General features: G+C 37.6%; 1 protein-coding gene across 1 annotated transcript; it reads left to right on the top strand.

Annotated features, from left to right (window-relative positions):
* The first annotated feature begins 802 nt into the window (after positions 1 to 802).
* Positions 803 to 3,406, top strand: gpr183a (G protein-coupled receptor 183a). The gene is made up of 2 exons (XM_055215295.2): positions 803 to 999; positions 1,800 to 3,406. The coding sequence occupies exon 2, from the start codon at positions 1,817 to 1,819 to the stop codon at positions 2,927 to 2,929; it is 1,113 nt and encodes a 370-aa protein (XP_055071270.2). The 5' UTR covers positions 803 to 999; positions 1,800 to 1,816; the 3' UTR covers positions 2,930 to 3,406.
* The last annotated feature ends 12,900 nt before the right edge of the window (positions 3,407 to 16,306 follow it).

The raw sequence follows: 16,306 nt of genomic DNA, 5'->3' as shown, positions 1-16,306 counted from the left end.
CAGTAAAGTATACCTTTTCAAAAAATTCACTTGATAACAGAAGTTGTAATGATCCGAGCACCATCGAAACCTCTTTATTGGGTTACAATTCATTTAAGAACGTATGACTACAGGTGCATGTGGGACATTTAAACGGGAAGCTAGCAGATGTCTTTTTCAACATCTAACAATAGACTGAAGAACTGGCAGTTTCACAACCACAGTCACACCCTACTGATACAAACCACATTATTAAAAAATAGAAAGTATTTTTTTATTTAAATGTACAAATGTGGATTTATACCTTAGGATTATTTATTTTTCAAACATGTTGTTTAAATACACTGACATCTCTAAAAGTTCCTATATTTTGATGATTGTAGTATATTATACATTAATAATTTATTTTATTTATAGCAGTATTTTCTTTAAACACTTTTTACTAATATATTACTCCATTTTTTAGCACTGCTATATGAGGTCTTAAAGAAACAAACAAACAAAAAAAGAGTGGTTGACTACTTTATGTGACTTATGAAAATAAATGATTATTACTATATGAATAAAGTTCCATAATAATATGCACATAAATACATTTCAAGTATATCTATTCACTGTCTGTTTTCAGTGTAGTGACTTTATCATTTAGCAATTTTCGCAGTTTCAATAACCAATTGAAAGCAAACAAGCAAGTTACTGGTCAATACGATGGTCATGCTGTACCGGCCTCGTGTGTTTATGAAGAAGTACTACCAGAAACCACGTGTAGGATGGCAATGAACACGTGACGTTAAGAGATCCTCACTCGACAGACTTCTGTGAGAAAAAAAAATGGGCTGATCTTGATCAGCGGGTACAGGAAATTGAGTCAATCGTCATGGTTACAAAATCAGCCTGGAAACAGTATTTCATTGCTCATTTTGGGTGTGTAAGAAAAACGTGGTAAATGCTGGACCAAGAGGGGCCATGATCAGATCGCTGGACAAAACAGAAGCAAAATTAGGACATATTACAACACGGGTAAGTGCTTTGTTAATAGCTGTGTTGGTGAATTACTTATTTAACTCATTTAACTTCTGATTGACATACTTAAAAAGTATTTTTGTTTTAGACAAGCTGTATTATTTTTTATAAATGTATATATTTTATGATTTCATATATGATAGAAATAAAAAAAGGAAATTAAAAGAAGTTAAAATATTCATATTATAGTTTGCTGTACTGGTTCAGGACATGTGAGATCTGCCACATGGTGATAAAGTTCATTCTACTGACTCATTGAGATGCACGTTGTGATCAAAGCTCCAGTGACGCTATGATGAACTAAAGCAATATATCAAATAAAATAGACATTTGGTTAAAAAAAGTATTGTTTCTCTTAAGTGCATAACAAAAGTGGTTTATGGCTTTGGTAAAATCGCCATTACATAATCATTACTACTTCAACACTCAGAATGGTTTTCTATGAGGTTTCCTCCAGTCAAGGTCTTTGTTGACTATTTGTAACGCAAGCATTGTTGTGAACATGCAGGTTTTGTGTAGGATTGAGAGGAAACACATTTCACCGCTCAGACAGAATGTTGGGCTTGCCTAAACCGCCAGTTTTTGCATTTGTGCTGATGATTGACATTAAACTTCCTTGCCATTCATTCGGGTATTACAGACTTCCTTAGAAAGCTTCAATTATTTATGTTCATATAACTTTTATATTTTTATATTTACATGTGAGTGAAGCTGCAAGTTTTGTACTTCCTTAGTGAAACAACATTGCAAACTGATTTTCGCTTTTATAGTAACGTTTCTGTTTTTACCCTTCTCAGATTTCATAACTGCTTCAATGGATACAAAAACAGCTACAAATGGCACAGTCCACAATGACTCCAACTACTGTACAAACCTATATGATCATCGTACCTGGGCACAGGTTTTCCTACCTGTGGTGTATTCCATAATTTGTATTGTGGGATTTTTGGGCAATGCCTTGGCTTTGCATGTCATTTGGCCTAACATGAAAAAAATCAACTCCACCACGCTCTATTCGGCCAATTTGGTGGTGTCGGACATCTTGTTTTCGCTCGCTCTGCCTTTCCGTGTGGTTTACTACGGCAAGGGGTTTCACTGGCAAATGGGGGAAGGAGTATGCAAGGCCACATCCCTGCTGCTCTACATCAACATGTACTCTGGCGTCAACTTTATGACCTGCCTAAGCGTCGATCGATTCATCGCCGTGGTGTTACCCCTGCGCTTCTCTCGGTTTCGAAAAGTTCAAAACGTGCGGTACATATGTGTGGCCGTGTGGATATTGGTGCTGATGCAGACTCTGCCTATGTTGTCGATGCCGATGACGAATGGAGAGGAGGGCGGTTACGTGACATGTATGGAGTATCCCAACTTTGAGAAGGTTGACAACTTGCCCGTCATGCTCATCGGTGCAGTGTTCCTTGGATACGGCATTCCCTTGATCACCATACTGGCATGCTATTCCGCCCTGTGCTATAAGCTCCGCCTGCTGGCCAAATCGAATAAATTGACAGAGAAATCAGGTCGCAGTCGCAAAGTCATCGGCGTGATTTGTGCCGTAATTCTCGTATTTGTAGTTTGCTACAGTCCGTATCACATTGATCTCCTGCAGTACATGATCAGAAAGTTGCAGTACGAACCAGATTGCACAGAGCTACACAAGTTTCAGATCTCCCTTCACATGACTGTGTCCCTGATGAATCTCAACTCATGTCTGGACCCCTTCATCTACTTCTTCGCCTGCAGGGGCTATAAGAAGAAGGTACTGAGATTGCTCAGGAAGCCAGTGAGCATGTCCTTCTCGAGTGTGGTCAGGACCTCACCTGAGGGCTCCTCTAAAGATGTGTTTGCAAGTGATAAAATGACCATGAGCAGCAGAATTCAAAGAGAGAGGAGCAGCGTGCTGCTGGATGAAGAAGGGACGCAATAGACTACACACATGGACATGTGTAAGACAATTCCAAATCAAAAGCCAATTTTATACCTCTGGATTATTATTATTTTTTACTATTGTTATAAGTTTAAAGATATGTTTTGCTGTTCATAAATTGTGCATATGTTTTGGTATTATGTACAGTAGCTAGTTTGATAAATTAAACTTCTTTCAATAATACATGGCTGGAATTACAAATGTACATTTGGTCATAAAGCTGCCAGTATGACCTATTCATAGGTTAGATTTAATGTCAAGTACGGTAATAGTGTTGACAGTAACATGCAATCAAGCAAATCTGTTTGTTCATTTCCTTCTGGTGTTGTTGCATCTGACTTGATCTCTGTATTCACTGTATAAAAGCACTGTAACTAGATTTTTGTATATTGAAAGTGAGAGTTGCCATACAACCGTGAAAAATAAAGTTATCACACAATGCCATACAATCTAAAAAGAGCACATTCTTAAAAAAAACCTAAAGTACGAAACAACACATTTTTTATACTTTTATTACAACTTCTGTAATCACTTTAAACTGTTAAGCGTCGCCGTCCCGAATACGGGACACCTAAGTTTGCATTAATATTGTTGGTGTAAATTTTGATCTATCACTACAAACTATATATCGTTGGAAAGGTCTAAGCCTCCAGAATAGACATTTCAACTGTGTTTTATAAATAAATTATTTAGGGAGAGTAACTGATTCATTTATGAAGAGAGTGTGCCTCAAAACATTTATTTTCTGCTAAATGTCACTGTCCCACCAGCAGGACGACTACATTTAATTCAATGTTTGCATATGAATTCTTATCTAATCATGACAAACTGTATATTGTTTGAAAGCTCCAAGAGTGTAGATTTAACTCAATAGGGTGGGGTGACGCTTAAAAGGTTAATTTGGTTTAATACAAAATCAACACAAAATGTGTAAAATGGCATATAATGTGTTAAATAGCATAACACAAACAATGTGTAATTAAGTGTAGAAAACTATTTTTGGCTGTATGGTTCTATAAAGAACCTTTAACCTATTTTATCCAAATAATGTTTATGTTAAATGAAATGTTCTTTGTATTAAAAAAAAAATGTTCTTTAGACTGTGAAAAGGTAAAAAAAATTGTTCTTTTAAGAACCTTTGACTGAATGACTCTTAAAATGGTTGTGTTAAAGGAAAACACTACCGTTTTTCAACATTCTACTATGTTCCCACCCCAACTTAGATGAATCAATACATATATCTTTTTTCAATGTATGCAGTTTTTATCTTTGTACAGTGCCTCGTGAATGTGTTAGCTTTTAGCCTAGCCCCATTCATTCCTTAGGATCTAAACAGGGATGAATTTAGAAGCCACCAAACACTTCCATGTTTTCCCTATTTAAAGACTGTTACATGTCGTCACTGTCCAATTAAAACCACGTATGTCCATTTTGCCGATTTTTAGATGGATTGAATGTCAAGGTTCATTTCTGTATACAGTATGCTACACATATCTAAATGGTTAATGAAAAGTTGTGAAATCATGTCATCTGATTTACCCATTTGGCTTCAAAGCCGTCAATCATGCTGCGTATCTCCCATCCTGTGGAATTATCTCGCCGGTCTCGTGAAGTTTCATCGAAGCTCGGTACTGGATAGCCGAATAAACATAGCCTGGTGAGACAATGACTTTCCTTCATCAAGGTAAACGTTTCCCCCTGACGCCAGACGTATGTCAAGGAGTTACAAAATTACGGTAGGACTGTGCAAATAAAGTATCTGTCTAGCATTACCATGTCAGTGTATTGATTCATTGTCCCTTCATAGTTTGCAAGAGACATTTAATACATTTATAATTAATAATAAATAAACTAAGCGTATTTAATAAACTAAGACGTAGGCTATTTAATAAACTGATCTGTTAATATGAAACGCGACTTGGCCATTCTAATTAATGATCGGAAGAACGCATATCGACCACTGTCCATTTAAACTTAATTTTGGTCAAATGTGGATTATATCATTACCCTGGCAAGAATATAGTTACATGTAAAGATGCTGTACCAAGTATGACAACGCTACATTCAACTGCTTTTGAAATACAGTGGTTTTTTTCACTTCCTGAGAAGTAACCGTTTTGGACATACGTGAGTTTCATCGGGCAGCGACGATATGTAGTTACACGAGTAAGTATGGTGGTACAAAAAAAAAATGGTGGCACAAATGTGTTAGCATTTAGCCTAGCACCATTCATTCCTATGATTCCAACAAAAGTTTTATTTTGTGCCACCATATTATTCATGTAACTACTCATGTAACAGTCTTTTAATAGGGAAAACATGGAAGTGTTTGGTGGCTTCTAAATTCATCCCTGTTTGGAGCCATAGAAATGAATGGGGCTAGGCTAAACGCTAACATATTCACGAGGCGCTGTACAAAGATTAAAAGTGCACGCGTTGAAGAAGGATAGGTATGTATTAATTCGTCTAAACTGAGGTGAACAAAGTAAAATATTGAAAAATGGTGGTATTTTCCTTTAAAACAACACATTTTGTGTCTACATTTAATGTGTTGTCACTAACTAGACACATCTCTGTGTTATTATTGAAGTGTTGCTTTAACACAGTGAATATGTAGCACCTTTATTTTTAAAAGTGTGATAAACGAAGTTGCTTGTCACACTATGTCATTTCCACATGACAAAACAATGTTTTACATTTTAGTATGTACAAATATAATAGTAAACTGTAGTAAATGTTTCTGAACCTTATACCATAGCAAATATGAAACTATACTACAGCATTTACTCTAGAGTTAATTGAATAATTATAGTATAGTTAATAGTAGAATACTGTAGTAAAAATAAAAGCTGTAGTAACTTTAATATATACAGTATAGTACAATTTACATTATTTATATGTGGAGATTGATCTATTTACGTCAGTGGTTCACAAAATGATGGCGCAAAGTTTTATGACATTTTATATGACCCCTGTCTGTGAAATCCAGTCTAAAGTCTCGTAATTTAATGATGAGATTAGAAGCATCACAATTTAATTACCATCATTGATTTTACATTGATTTTAATCTTTGGCATGGCCTTACTCAGTCAATTTTAAGGTTGTGTACAGTTGAATTTTCACAAAATGGCCTTTACATTATGTAGAATAATTTTATGTACAAAACAGTAAATGCATTTTAGACTTTAGCTGAGTTTTATCAGACAGGGTCACATGTATGGATTTATCATACATTTTGTGGCTACCAACCAACAGAACCATTGTTAATTTTCGTGAGGACAGTGTTAATTTACAGGTACAGGTACAGCGCACCTTCACCTCTTGCAGTACCACTGTTACTCACTGGGGGGCTGCAGCGCACCGGTTATTGTTAAACTTGTGCAATTGCAAGAAATAACCAAAAGAGGGAGACATAGCGTAAAGGTTGAGTACTGTCACGGGCTTATTTTTGAGTAAATAATCAGTAGATTGTACACAAGGGATGAATTACATTACATAAGATATTACACAAGATTGACATCCCCTGTAGCCCAAGACAGGTTCGCCACTAAAGCTAAGTAGGGTTGAGCCTGGTCAATACTTGTAAGGGAGACCTCTTAGAAAACTAGATTGCTGCTGGTAAAGTTGTTAGTGAGACCAGCAGGGGGTGCTCACACTGTGGTCTGTGTGGGTCCTAACACCCCAGTGTAGTGATAGGGACATTATCCTGTTTGTTTAGATTAGACGTTCAACTGAGGTACTGACTCTCTGTGGTTGTTAAAAATCCCAGGATGTTCATTGTAAAAGAGAAGTGTGTGCCCTGGAATCCTGGCCTACTAATCATCCCCTCATTGTAGTCTTCTCTGGAAAAAAAAGATTTGTAAAAATCGTTTGCTAATGTTATTGACTTCGTGATAGTTCCACAACATACTTTTTCAGATTTTATTGTCTTTATTACATTTTATTTGTATTATTACATCGACGCATCTATGACGTTGGATCTAGCAATGAATATGATGATGTGTAACAGTCTAGTGGCGTCCCATTTCTTAGGGGAATATTTTCAGCCATACCCCTTGACACTCTGTTTTAAGGGGCAAGGGGAAGGGGTAGGCGTAGGGGTAAGGGCAAGGAGGAGGGGTATAAAATAGAATTGGGATTGGGCCTAAGTGCCAGTAGACAGAAAAGCCCTATATAAATATAACTAAAATTATAATTACTTCTAATGGTGTTGTAACCTGACGAACCTGCTCAATATGGCTACGGTAGCAGTACAACATAAGGGTAAACTAAAGATTTATTTCAATTAAAGTCCTTTCAGTCAGGCACTAGCTAAGCAGTAGCCTATCTTGATCAATATGTAAATTACGTTTCTGGATTTCATTAAAAAAAGTTAGCAGTTACAACTTTAGATTAAAAAATATATTAGTAGGCTGAAAATAACATGAACTCAGATTTATAAATGCTGTAGAAGTATTGTTTATTGTTAGTTATACCACGGGTCTGTTGAATGCTGCATTCTGATTGGCTGAGAAATGTTCTATGGGTGTTGATTATTTTTTGTAAACCGCACACCTATCTTTTCAAATGTCTTAAAAATAGACACCAGAGCAATGTTTGTGGTAACCGTGGTATAAGCGAAATAATTGACTCCGGTCCTTTGAATTATTTGAAAATAATGCACACCTGCGGTGTAACGCATTACCACCTTGGTGTGCATTATTTTCTTATAATTCAATGGCCCGTCGTCAATTATTCCTTACTTCATGTTAGTTAAAGTGTTAACAAATACAACATCATTGTAAATGTTACCGAAATATTCTTTTTGGTGAGCTAATTCCACTCTTGTACCCCTAAATATTCAAAATACCTTTGACCATATATTACAGAGTACAAAAAAACTTGATGAAATATCCATAAGACTTGGCCTAGTATTATAATTAACTAAATATGTATAGACCCATTACAGCTCACGTGATCAAATAGCCTGCGCGCGCATTTCGGCAACAGAAGTGGTGTTATTCCCCATTGGTTCTAACGTTTTAGCAACTCAGAAGGTTTATTAAAACGGTTTCCCAGCATCAAAATGTCTGTTTGTTGCGTTTGGTTGCATTAATATAATAAACTAATATACGTATATATGTATCTGGACACTTTATATTTGGCCATCTGCTAACGTCTTCTATCCACTCCACTATAGTACACGGATCTAGTAGCTGTGTTGAAAAAGTTGATGAAGTCAACTTTTTAAAATAACTTTGTCTGTCTGTGTTGCTTCACTGCTGATTCTTGCCATACTTCCGTTGCCTAAATGCATGCGCATAAGCTGCCACGTCATCATTGAAGTAAAAGGGTCTATTAAAATAAATGAATAGTAGTGTTTATCTTGTGTTAGGTGTGCTTTCTACAGCTAACTAACTAATATGTGTCTCCTGAACCCTATTTAAAAAAGTAAGAAACCACAAAAAAGTAAAAGTACACAATTTTTATGTAATTAGGTATTAAATAAATTTTAATATGCAATATAAAAGGAATACACAGTATGATTCTATGCTTTAGAATGTAGTGAAAATTTTTTAGTAAAGTAGGCCTACATTTTTTCCCAAGAAAAACACAAGCATTTAATTTTGCAATTACCTACTAAATGTATTAAATTCACCTCATACATTTATTTCCTTGGTAAAATGCATAAAAAAATCCCATTTCAAGGTTATTCCATTAGCTTTCTCGAGTGTTGTATTTGGTGCATTTGAAGCTTCCTGTTAGCTTCCAGTTAGCATGCTAAGCTAGCATTCGGTTTGGCTACACTTCATCAAATTAAACCTTTATAGACTGATATGATTGGCTGTACCATTTTTCACTTTGAACCCAAGTATGTTCAATTAGTAAAGTTTATACAGTGGCAAAAAAAGTATGTGAACCTTTTGGAATTTCGTGGTTTTCTGAATATATTTGTGATAAAATGTGATCTGATCGTCATCTAAGTCAAGGGTATTGACAAAAATAATGTGTCTAAAAATAATTAGTCAAAAAATCTGATCTTTGGTAAACTAACTGCATTTATATAGCACTTTCAACAGACTCATGCCCATCCAAAGCACTTCGCAAGTTGCCTCAAATTCACCCATTCACTCACACACCGACGGCAGTGTCAGCCATGCAAGACGCAATCCAGCTCATCAGGAGCAGCTGGGGTTAGGTGTCTTGCTCAAGGACACCTCAACATAGGTGGAGCCAGGGATCAAACCACCACCCTTCTGGTTTGTAGAAAACCTACATGAACCACCAAGCCACTGCCGCCACTGCTGTCTTTCATATCTTTAGTATACACACTCATTCAACATTCAAAATGGCAGTGGAAAAAGTAAGTGAACCCTTAAAATTAATAACTGGTTGACTCCTCTGGCAGCAATAACCTCAACCAGGCACTTCCTGTAGCAGTGGATCAGACCTGCACATCATTAAAGGGGAGGTTTAATGCTATTTCATGCATTCTGACTTATTAACACAGTTTAAGAGTTTTAGTCCTCATGTTAAACATAAGCAAAGTGTCAAAAAAGCAGTTGAGCTTGTAACAGAGTATCGCTGAGCCAAACTCACGCCTCCTTTTCCTACAAGTTTCGGAAACAAGTTTTTTTCAAATGGGGGTATCCGTTACGACTGATTGACCCCATATTCCTTTTATGGGCCTTTACCTCCAGAACGTCAAGTGAGAGCGAGAACGCGCATTAGCATTGCTCCGTCGAGTAGAAGTCACCGGTATCACTGCACAGCACGCAACAACTTTGTTTTAGCAAGATAGTTCGACCAAATAAGTGTCCCAGATAGCAAAAAATATCCGCATGGCTTCTTTATGCCGCCAGCCCCAAGATATCGGCTATAGGTGCGTCCCGCTGGTGGGGATGAAACTTTTGCCGCCGAATACGTCACTCTCATTTGTTGCGAGATGCCGCCAGCATACAGCCAGCGGACCGACTGCTTAATTTATGCAAAAGCGGCTGCCGCGGCGGTCCGCCGTCAGACCTGTTTGCGATTACGCCCTTATGACGCTTACTGCCGCCAGAGCACCGCCGGTGGTCCGCCGACTCATTGCTATCTGGGTTGTTTTTGGATGTAAGGAGAAGAAAACCTTATTTAGCTTTCCCTGTCTTAAGACAACAGTGGATGCAGTTCGTTTTTACCGGACAGCAACATACTTGCAAATGAGTTTGTTTGTTCCCTGGCTGTTTTTCGGAGAGGACTGCTTTACAAACAAGGTTCAGATTGACGCCGGATTTTCCACTTTTTTACAACTATTGGAGCAGTCAAAACTTTAAAAGACCCCGTTTAGGAGTCACAACCACAGGCGTAAGTAATTCAAATTCTTAGGTGTTTTGTTTGCAATCGTACATATGTGCATGTAATGTAAACAACACCAACAACAGCACTTTGTACTGCATTTACAACATTTACACCTTTTAAAACACGCAAATGCAGTTTAAAAACTGGATTATGTTGCTTTTTTATTAAAAGAGCGGATAAACAAGCAAGAATTAATTACCTGATAGAGATGTCCTGCTGTAATCGTTGCTGCTATTGTTCCTGTTCGTCCATTACTGACTGAGTATCCGATTCTAGATCATATTTATAATGTAAGGCTGGTTATTTAAAAATAAAAAGTTTTTTTAAAGTTTGATTTCCATCTATGTTGACTGTAAATCCAAAAGTAGTATCCGAAGCTGCGCGTACTCGTAACTCTTCATCTCAGCCAACCTCACGCCTTCAAGTGTTCGACATTTTACGGCAAAAATCGGAAAGGCTGTTCTTTCATTTATAAATCAGAAAAAACGAAAGACTCTTTGGGCATATGAATGATGAAATACAACTCTCTATATAAGCAAGATTAACATTAGATTGGCAAAAACGTCTTGTGTTATGTCAGCTTTAAAGAGTAATTTTAGCCCATTCTTTCTGGCAGAACTCTGTCATATTCTTTGAACGTCTCATGTGTATGGCCCTCTTCAAGTCAATCCATAGACACTAAGAAAGGATGTGTTAATTTTGACACATTGTTTTTTTATTATTTAACACAGTGTGTCATTTCTTGTTGAACAAGATGTGTTAAAACAACACAAAGTGTGTTGTTTCAAAAATAACACAGAGATCGGACTAGGTATCGATTCAGATGTTCCAGATCGATTCGATTTCGATTCGCAAGCTATCAAATCGATTCGATTTTGATTCTCGATTCAATTTTCGATTCCCGTTCTCGGGTGGGTTTTTATACTCGATTCTAGATTCGACCCAATGAATATAGATTTAATACAAATATTATATTAATAAAAAAGAACAGTGAACAGTAGTTTACAAGTGGGTAATTAATAAAAAAAAATGCCACAACACTAACATTGAAGAAGACTAGTAATTAGATTAAAGTTAATCTTACATTCAATGTTTGCAGAAATAAATATGAAAGAAAAAAATCGATTCTGTTCTTTTTATTAGACCACGTTTTGAAAAACAATTAATTGGAAAATTGTTTTTTTGGCCAGCCCTATTCTTAACTAGACACAAGAGTGTAGCTTTTCGATTGGGTTGAGGTCTGGGCTCTGACTTAGCGGATTTAGTTTTTCTGAAGCCATTCTGTTGTGGACTTGCTCAGGTGTTTTGTCCTATTGCATTACCCACCTTCTACACAGTTTCAGCTGACATACAGACATTCCCACATTATCCTGAAGAATTGTCTGATATACCTCGGAATTCATCTTCCCCTCAATGATTGCAAGCTGGCCAGGCCCTGATGCAGCAAAGCATGATGTTTCCTCCACCATACTTTACAGTTGGGATGATGTTTTCATGATGATATGCTGTGCCCCTTCTACGTCAAATACTGTATGTGTGTTTTTCAAAATAGTTCAATCTTAGTTTTATCAGTCCATTTAGCAAATACCGCTGTGAAGTGTCAATGTGCTCATTTGCAAACTTCAGCCGTGCAGCAATGTTCTTTTTAGTAAGCGGTGTACTGCCGTGATACCCTGCTTGTTCAGTGTTTTATGTATTGTAGACTCATAAACAAAGATGTTAGCAAGTTTTAATGATGCCTTCAAATCCTTGGCTGTCATGCAGGGGTTGTTTCTTTACCTCAATGATGAGTCTTTGTTGTGCTCTTGGTGTCACTTTGACTGAGAGCCCACTTCTTGGTAAAGTAGCAACAGTCCCAAAGCCTCTTAATTTGTAGATTGTTTGCCTAACTGTAGACTGGTGAATTTCTTACGTCTTTGAAATAACCATAAAAAGCAACAATTCTTGATCGTAGTTCCTCTGAAAGCTCTTTGTGGCAAGGCATGGCTAACATAAGCATGTTCTTCAGAGCAAACTCCAAAAGTTTGAGGGTTTTTTATCAGTCAAAGCTGTAGTACACACAGTCCCGGCGCCATGGGCGGGCTTTAGGGGGCCGGGCCCGCCCTGTGAGTCACTAGTGCCCGCCCTGGACAAACCTGCGGTCTCCCTTCACCTGTTCACCAGCTCCATGTTTTTATCAATAGACCACTGTAATTAATTAAAAGTTATTGTTTTGTACATACAACCCCAAAACAGAAAAAGTTGGGACACTGTAGAAATTGTGAGTAAAAAAGGAATGGAATAATTTACAAATCTCATAAACGTATATTTTATTCATAGTAGAATATAGATAACATATCAAATGTTGAAAGTAAGATATTGAAATGTCATGCCAAATATTGGCTCATTTTGGATTTCATGAGAGCTACACATTCCAAAAAAAGTTGGGACAGGTAGCAATAAGAGGCCAGAAAATGTAAATGTACATATAAGGAACAGTTGAAAGACCAATTTGCAACTTATTAGGTCAATTGGCAACATGATTGGGTATAAAAAGAGCCTCTCAGAGTGTCAGTGTCTCTCAGAAGTCAAGATGGGCAGAGAATCACCAATTCCCCCAATGCTGCAGCGAAAAATAGTTTTCTGAGTTTCTCGAGAAAAATTGCAAAGAGATTAAAGTTATCATCATCTACAGTGCATAATATCATCCAAAGATTCAGAGAATCTGGAACAATCTCTGTGCGTAATGGGTCAAGACCGGAAATCCATACCGGATGCCCGTGATCTTCGGGCCCTAAGACAGCACTGCAACACATACAGGAATGCTACTGTAATGGAAATCATAACATGGGCTCAGGAATACTTCCGGAAAACATTGTCAGTGAACACAATCTACCGTGCCATTCGCTGTTGCCAGCTAAAACTCTATAGGTCAAAAAAGAAGCCATATCTAAACATGATCCAGAAGCGCAGGCGTTTTCCCTGGGCAAGGCTCATTTAAAACGGACTTTGGCAAAGTGGAAAACTGTTCTGTGGTCCAACGAATCAACATTTGAAGTTCTTTTTGAAAAACTGGGATACCATTTCATCCGGACTAAAGAGGACAATGACAACCCAAGTTGTTATTAGCGATCTTTTCAGAAGCCTGCATCTCTGATGGTTTGGGGTTGCATGAGTACGTGTGGCATGGGCAGCTTACACATCTGGAAAGGCACCATCAATGCTGAAAGGTTAATCCAAGTTCTAGATACATATGATCCCATTCAGACGTCGCCTCTTTCAGGGAAGAACTTGCATTTTCCAACATGACAATGCCAGACCACATACTGCATCAATTACAACATCAAGACTGCATAGAAGAAGGATCTGAGTACTGAAATGGCCAGCCTGCAGTCCAGATCTTTCACCCAAAGAAAGATTTGGTGCATCATAAAGCGGAAGATGCGACAAAGAAGACCTAAGACAGTTGAGCAACTAGAAGTCTGTATTAGACAAGAATAGGACAACATTCCTATTCCTAAACATTGGTCCTCCTCCAGCTGTTCCTCCTGTGCACATTTGACTTTTCTGGCCTCTGGTTGCTGCCTGTCCCGGCTTTTTTTGGAATGTGTGGCTCTCATGAAATCCAAAATGAGCCAATATTTGGCATGACATTTCAAAATATCTTACTTTCAACATTTGATATGTTATCTATATTCTACTGTGAATAAAATATAAGTTTATGAGATTTGTAAATTATTCCATTCCTTTTTTACTCACAATTTCTACTATGTCCCAACTTTTTCTGTTTTGGGGTTGTATAACTCATGAATAAAAATAAAAATGTGTTTGGTCTGATTTAAAAATATATATATTTTAAACGAATTTGATTGGTTTGTCAGTAGTAAGCGCGGAAATGTTTGGTTGTTTGCTAAGCGCGCCACCGCTTAATGTTAAGACACGATGGAGTGCTGCCTGCAGTAAGACTGACACGTTATGGTTCTGCTGTTATCTTTCACTATTTTCGCTGCTGGAACAACAAAAACAGTCAACATTGCGTCTAAAATGTAAGTGGCTTAATATTAATTACTTGTTTAGTGAACTGTCATTAAATCTGTCACATTTTCAACCGTGATGTGATGCTGCTTAACTGTATCATGTTATTAAAAAATCCACATTTTTACCGCAGTATGTTTAACCCACTTTGTTAACACACTTTGTGTTTGCTGTGCTTATTTGTTTAACTTTGCGTTTTTACATTATGCACTTTCGGTCGCCATTGATTAAAGGATGCAGAATCATTATCGTGTTTTGGTGATTGTTATTGCCATTTCTAATCAGACTAGGCTACTTGTTCGGTCGAGCAAGTAAAATTCTCTTTCACTTGGCCTTTTAAAAAATCCACTTGTCTCTGATATTAACCGGACAAGCGTTGATGTCGAGCCCTGCGACGTGTTTTATTTGCGTTTAGATTGCTTCAGTAAGCTATGTCCAATCTTTACGACTTCTCCGTTGTATTGCGTTAATGGAGAGGTATGTTAGTTCTTCCTCGCTTTTTTGTCCACTTAATTCATACTTAATGATATTATGCATTGCAGTGAGGTTGCTCTCATTTGTGCCCCCCCTGAAAAATGAAATGCCCGTCCGTCAATTTGTGTCTGGCGCCGGGTCTGAGTACACACCTCCAAACGTATTATCTTAATGAGACTCCAGGTGTGCTAAAACTTGACTCCAAGGTCATTAACTCAAGGGTTCACATTCTGAGACATCACATTTAGAACATATTAGGGGTAAATTTAATTTATTCCAGACAAACTTTTTGATGTATATTTTATGTTATTTGGATTGATTTAAAGCTAGGGTAGGTAATGTTTGAGAGCTAGCAAAATTTGAAAATGGCAGCTCTTCTAAGCTCCACCCCCTCTCGTTAGCACTCCGTCCAAAGCTGAACGCGCATCCACAGTCGGAGTCAGCTGCAGGTCACAGGAAAACCCGAGAAGTCGAGGTAGAGGACGCGGAGCAAGTCAGACTGCAACCGGAGAACACCTGAGACATGACGATATTCTGCAAGTCGAGAATCTGCAAGCTCAACGAATTTCAGATGAGCAGGTAGCCAATCTATAATATCATTTTTGTTATTAGTTGATATTTTTTCGACCTCAACATCAGCAAAAAACAATAGTATAAGATCAAATAAGATAAACATTTATTGTCCCACAATAGTGAAATTATCAGTGCTGCAGCAGCCCAGTAGATTTTTTAAAACGAGTAAAGAATTTTAATAACAATATAATATCAACAATATATACAATATAAACAATACATATCAAATTGAGTCCTTGGCACTGTCTGCCAATAAATAATTACCTGGCATTTACTGTGGACACAACATTTCTCTTAGAGGACAGAAAAAAAAGAGTTCTAAAAATAAAGTTGAATCTTTTTGATGAACTATTGTTTTACAGGCCAGAATTCATACACTGAGCTTGGAAGAATCCCATCAGTTGCTGCAGATCTGCCTGACAAGGGACCCAAGCCTCATCTTTGATCTCCTCCATATGTCAACATCAGGAGATGCTCCTCCACCAGGCCCTCCAGCTCCGAGTCAACCCACTTGGTGTGTGTGCCGAAACTGCAGAGAGATGCCCTCAGATGTAGAAAGAAAGTGCTGTGGGCAACAAGACGACTCCTGTATTTCCATGCTGCCCCACATGGAATTGTACATTTTGCAGGAGGGGGTGTTGCGACTTGCCAGAAGGATCTGGAATAATGTCCAGGCTGTGGAGGATCTTCCAGACCCAGGGGAGAGCAATAAACAATTCCGCTACGCTGCATACCGGCAATATGTTGTGTGGCAATATGGGGCACTGGGAGCTGGGCACAGAGTAGTAATTCCTAGTTGCTGTGTTTTGGAAAATTAGAGACCGCTACCCAGATACACATGGACAGTATACAGGTTTCATCCCAAGTAGGGTGGAGGCACAGTACAATAAATAGTATTTATTTTTGTGCCCTGCTTTTTTATTTATTTTGTACTGGTTTATATATTGTTCTGTAAAATTTGCACTAATGTATACAGTATGTACAGTCATATTATTA

The sequence above is a fragment of the Misgurnus anguillicaudatus genome, chromosome 17, assembly GCF_027580225.2.
Source record: "Misgurnus anguillicaudatus chromosome 17, ASM2758022v2, whole genome shotgun sequence".
Classification (NCBI taxonomy): domain Eukaryota; kingdom Metazoa; phylum Chordata; class Actinopteri; order Cypriniformes; family Cobitidae; genus Misgurnus; species Misgurnus anguillicaudatus.
The sequence above is the reverse complement of the archived record's forward strand: the minus strand, read 5'-3'. Positions and strand labels throughout refer to the sequence as shown.

What these genes read in the sequence shown, in the direction of transcription:
- gpr183a (XM_055215295.2), top strand. Translation starts at nt 1,817, where the DNA reads ATGGATACAAAAACAGCTACAAATGGCACAGTCCACAATGACTCCAAC.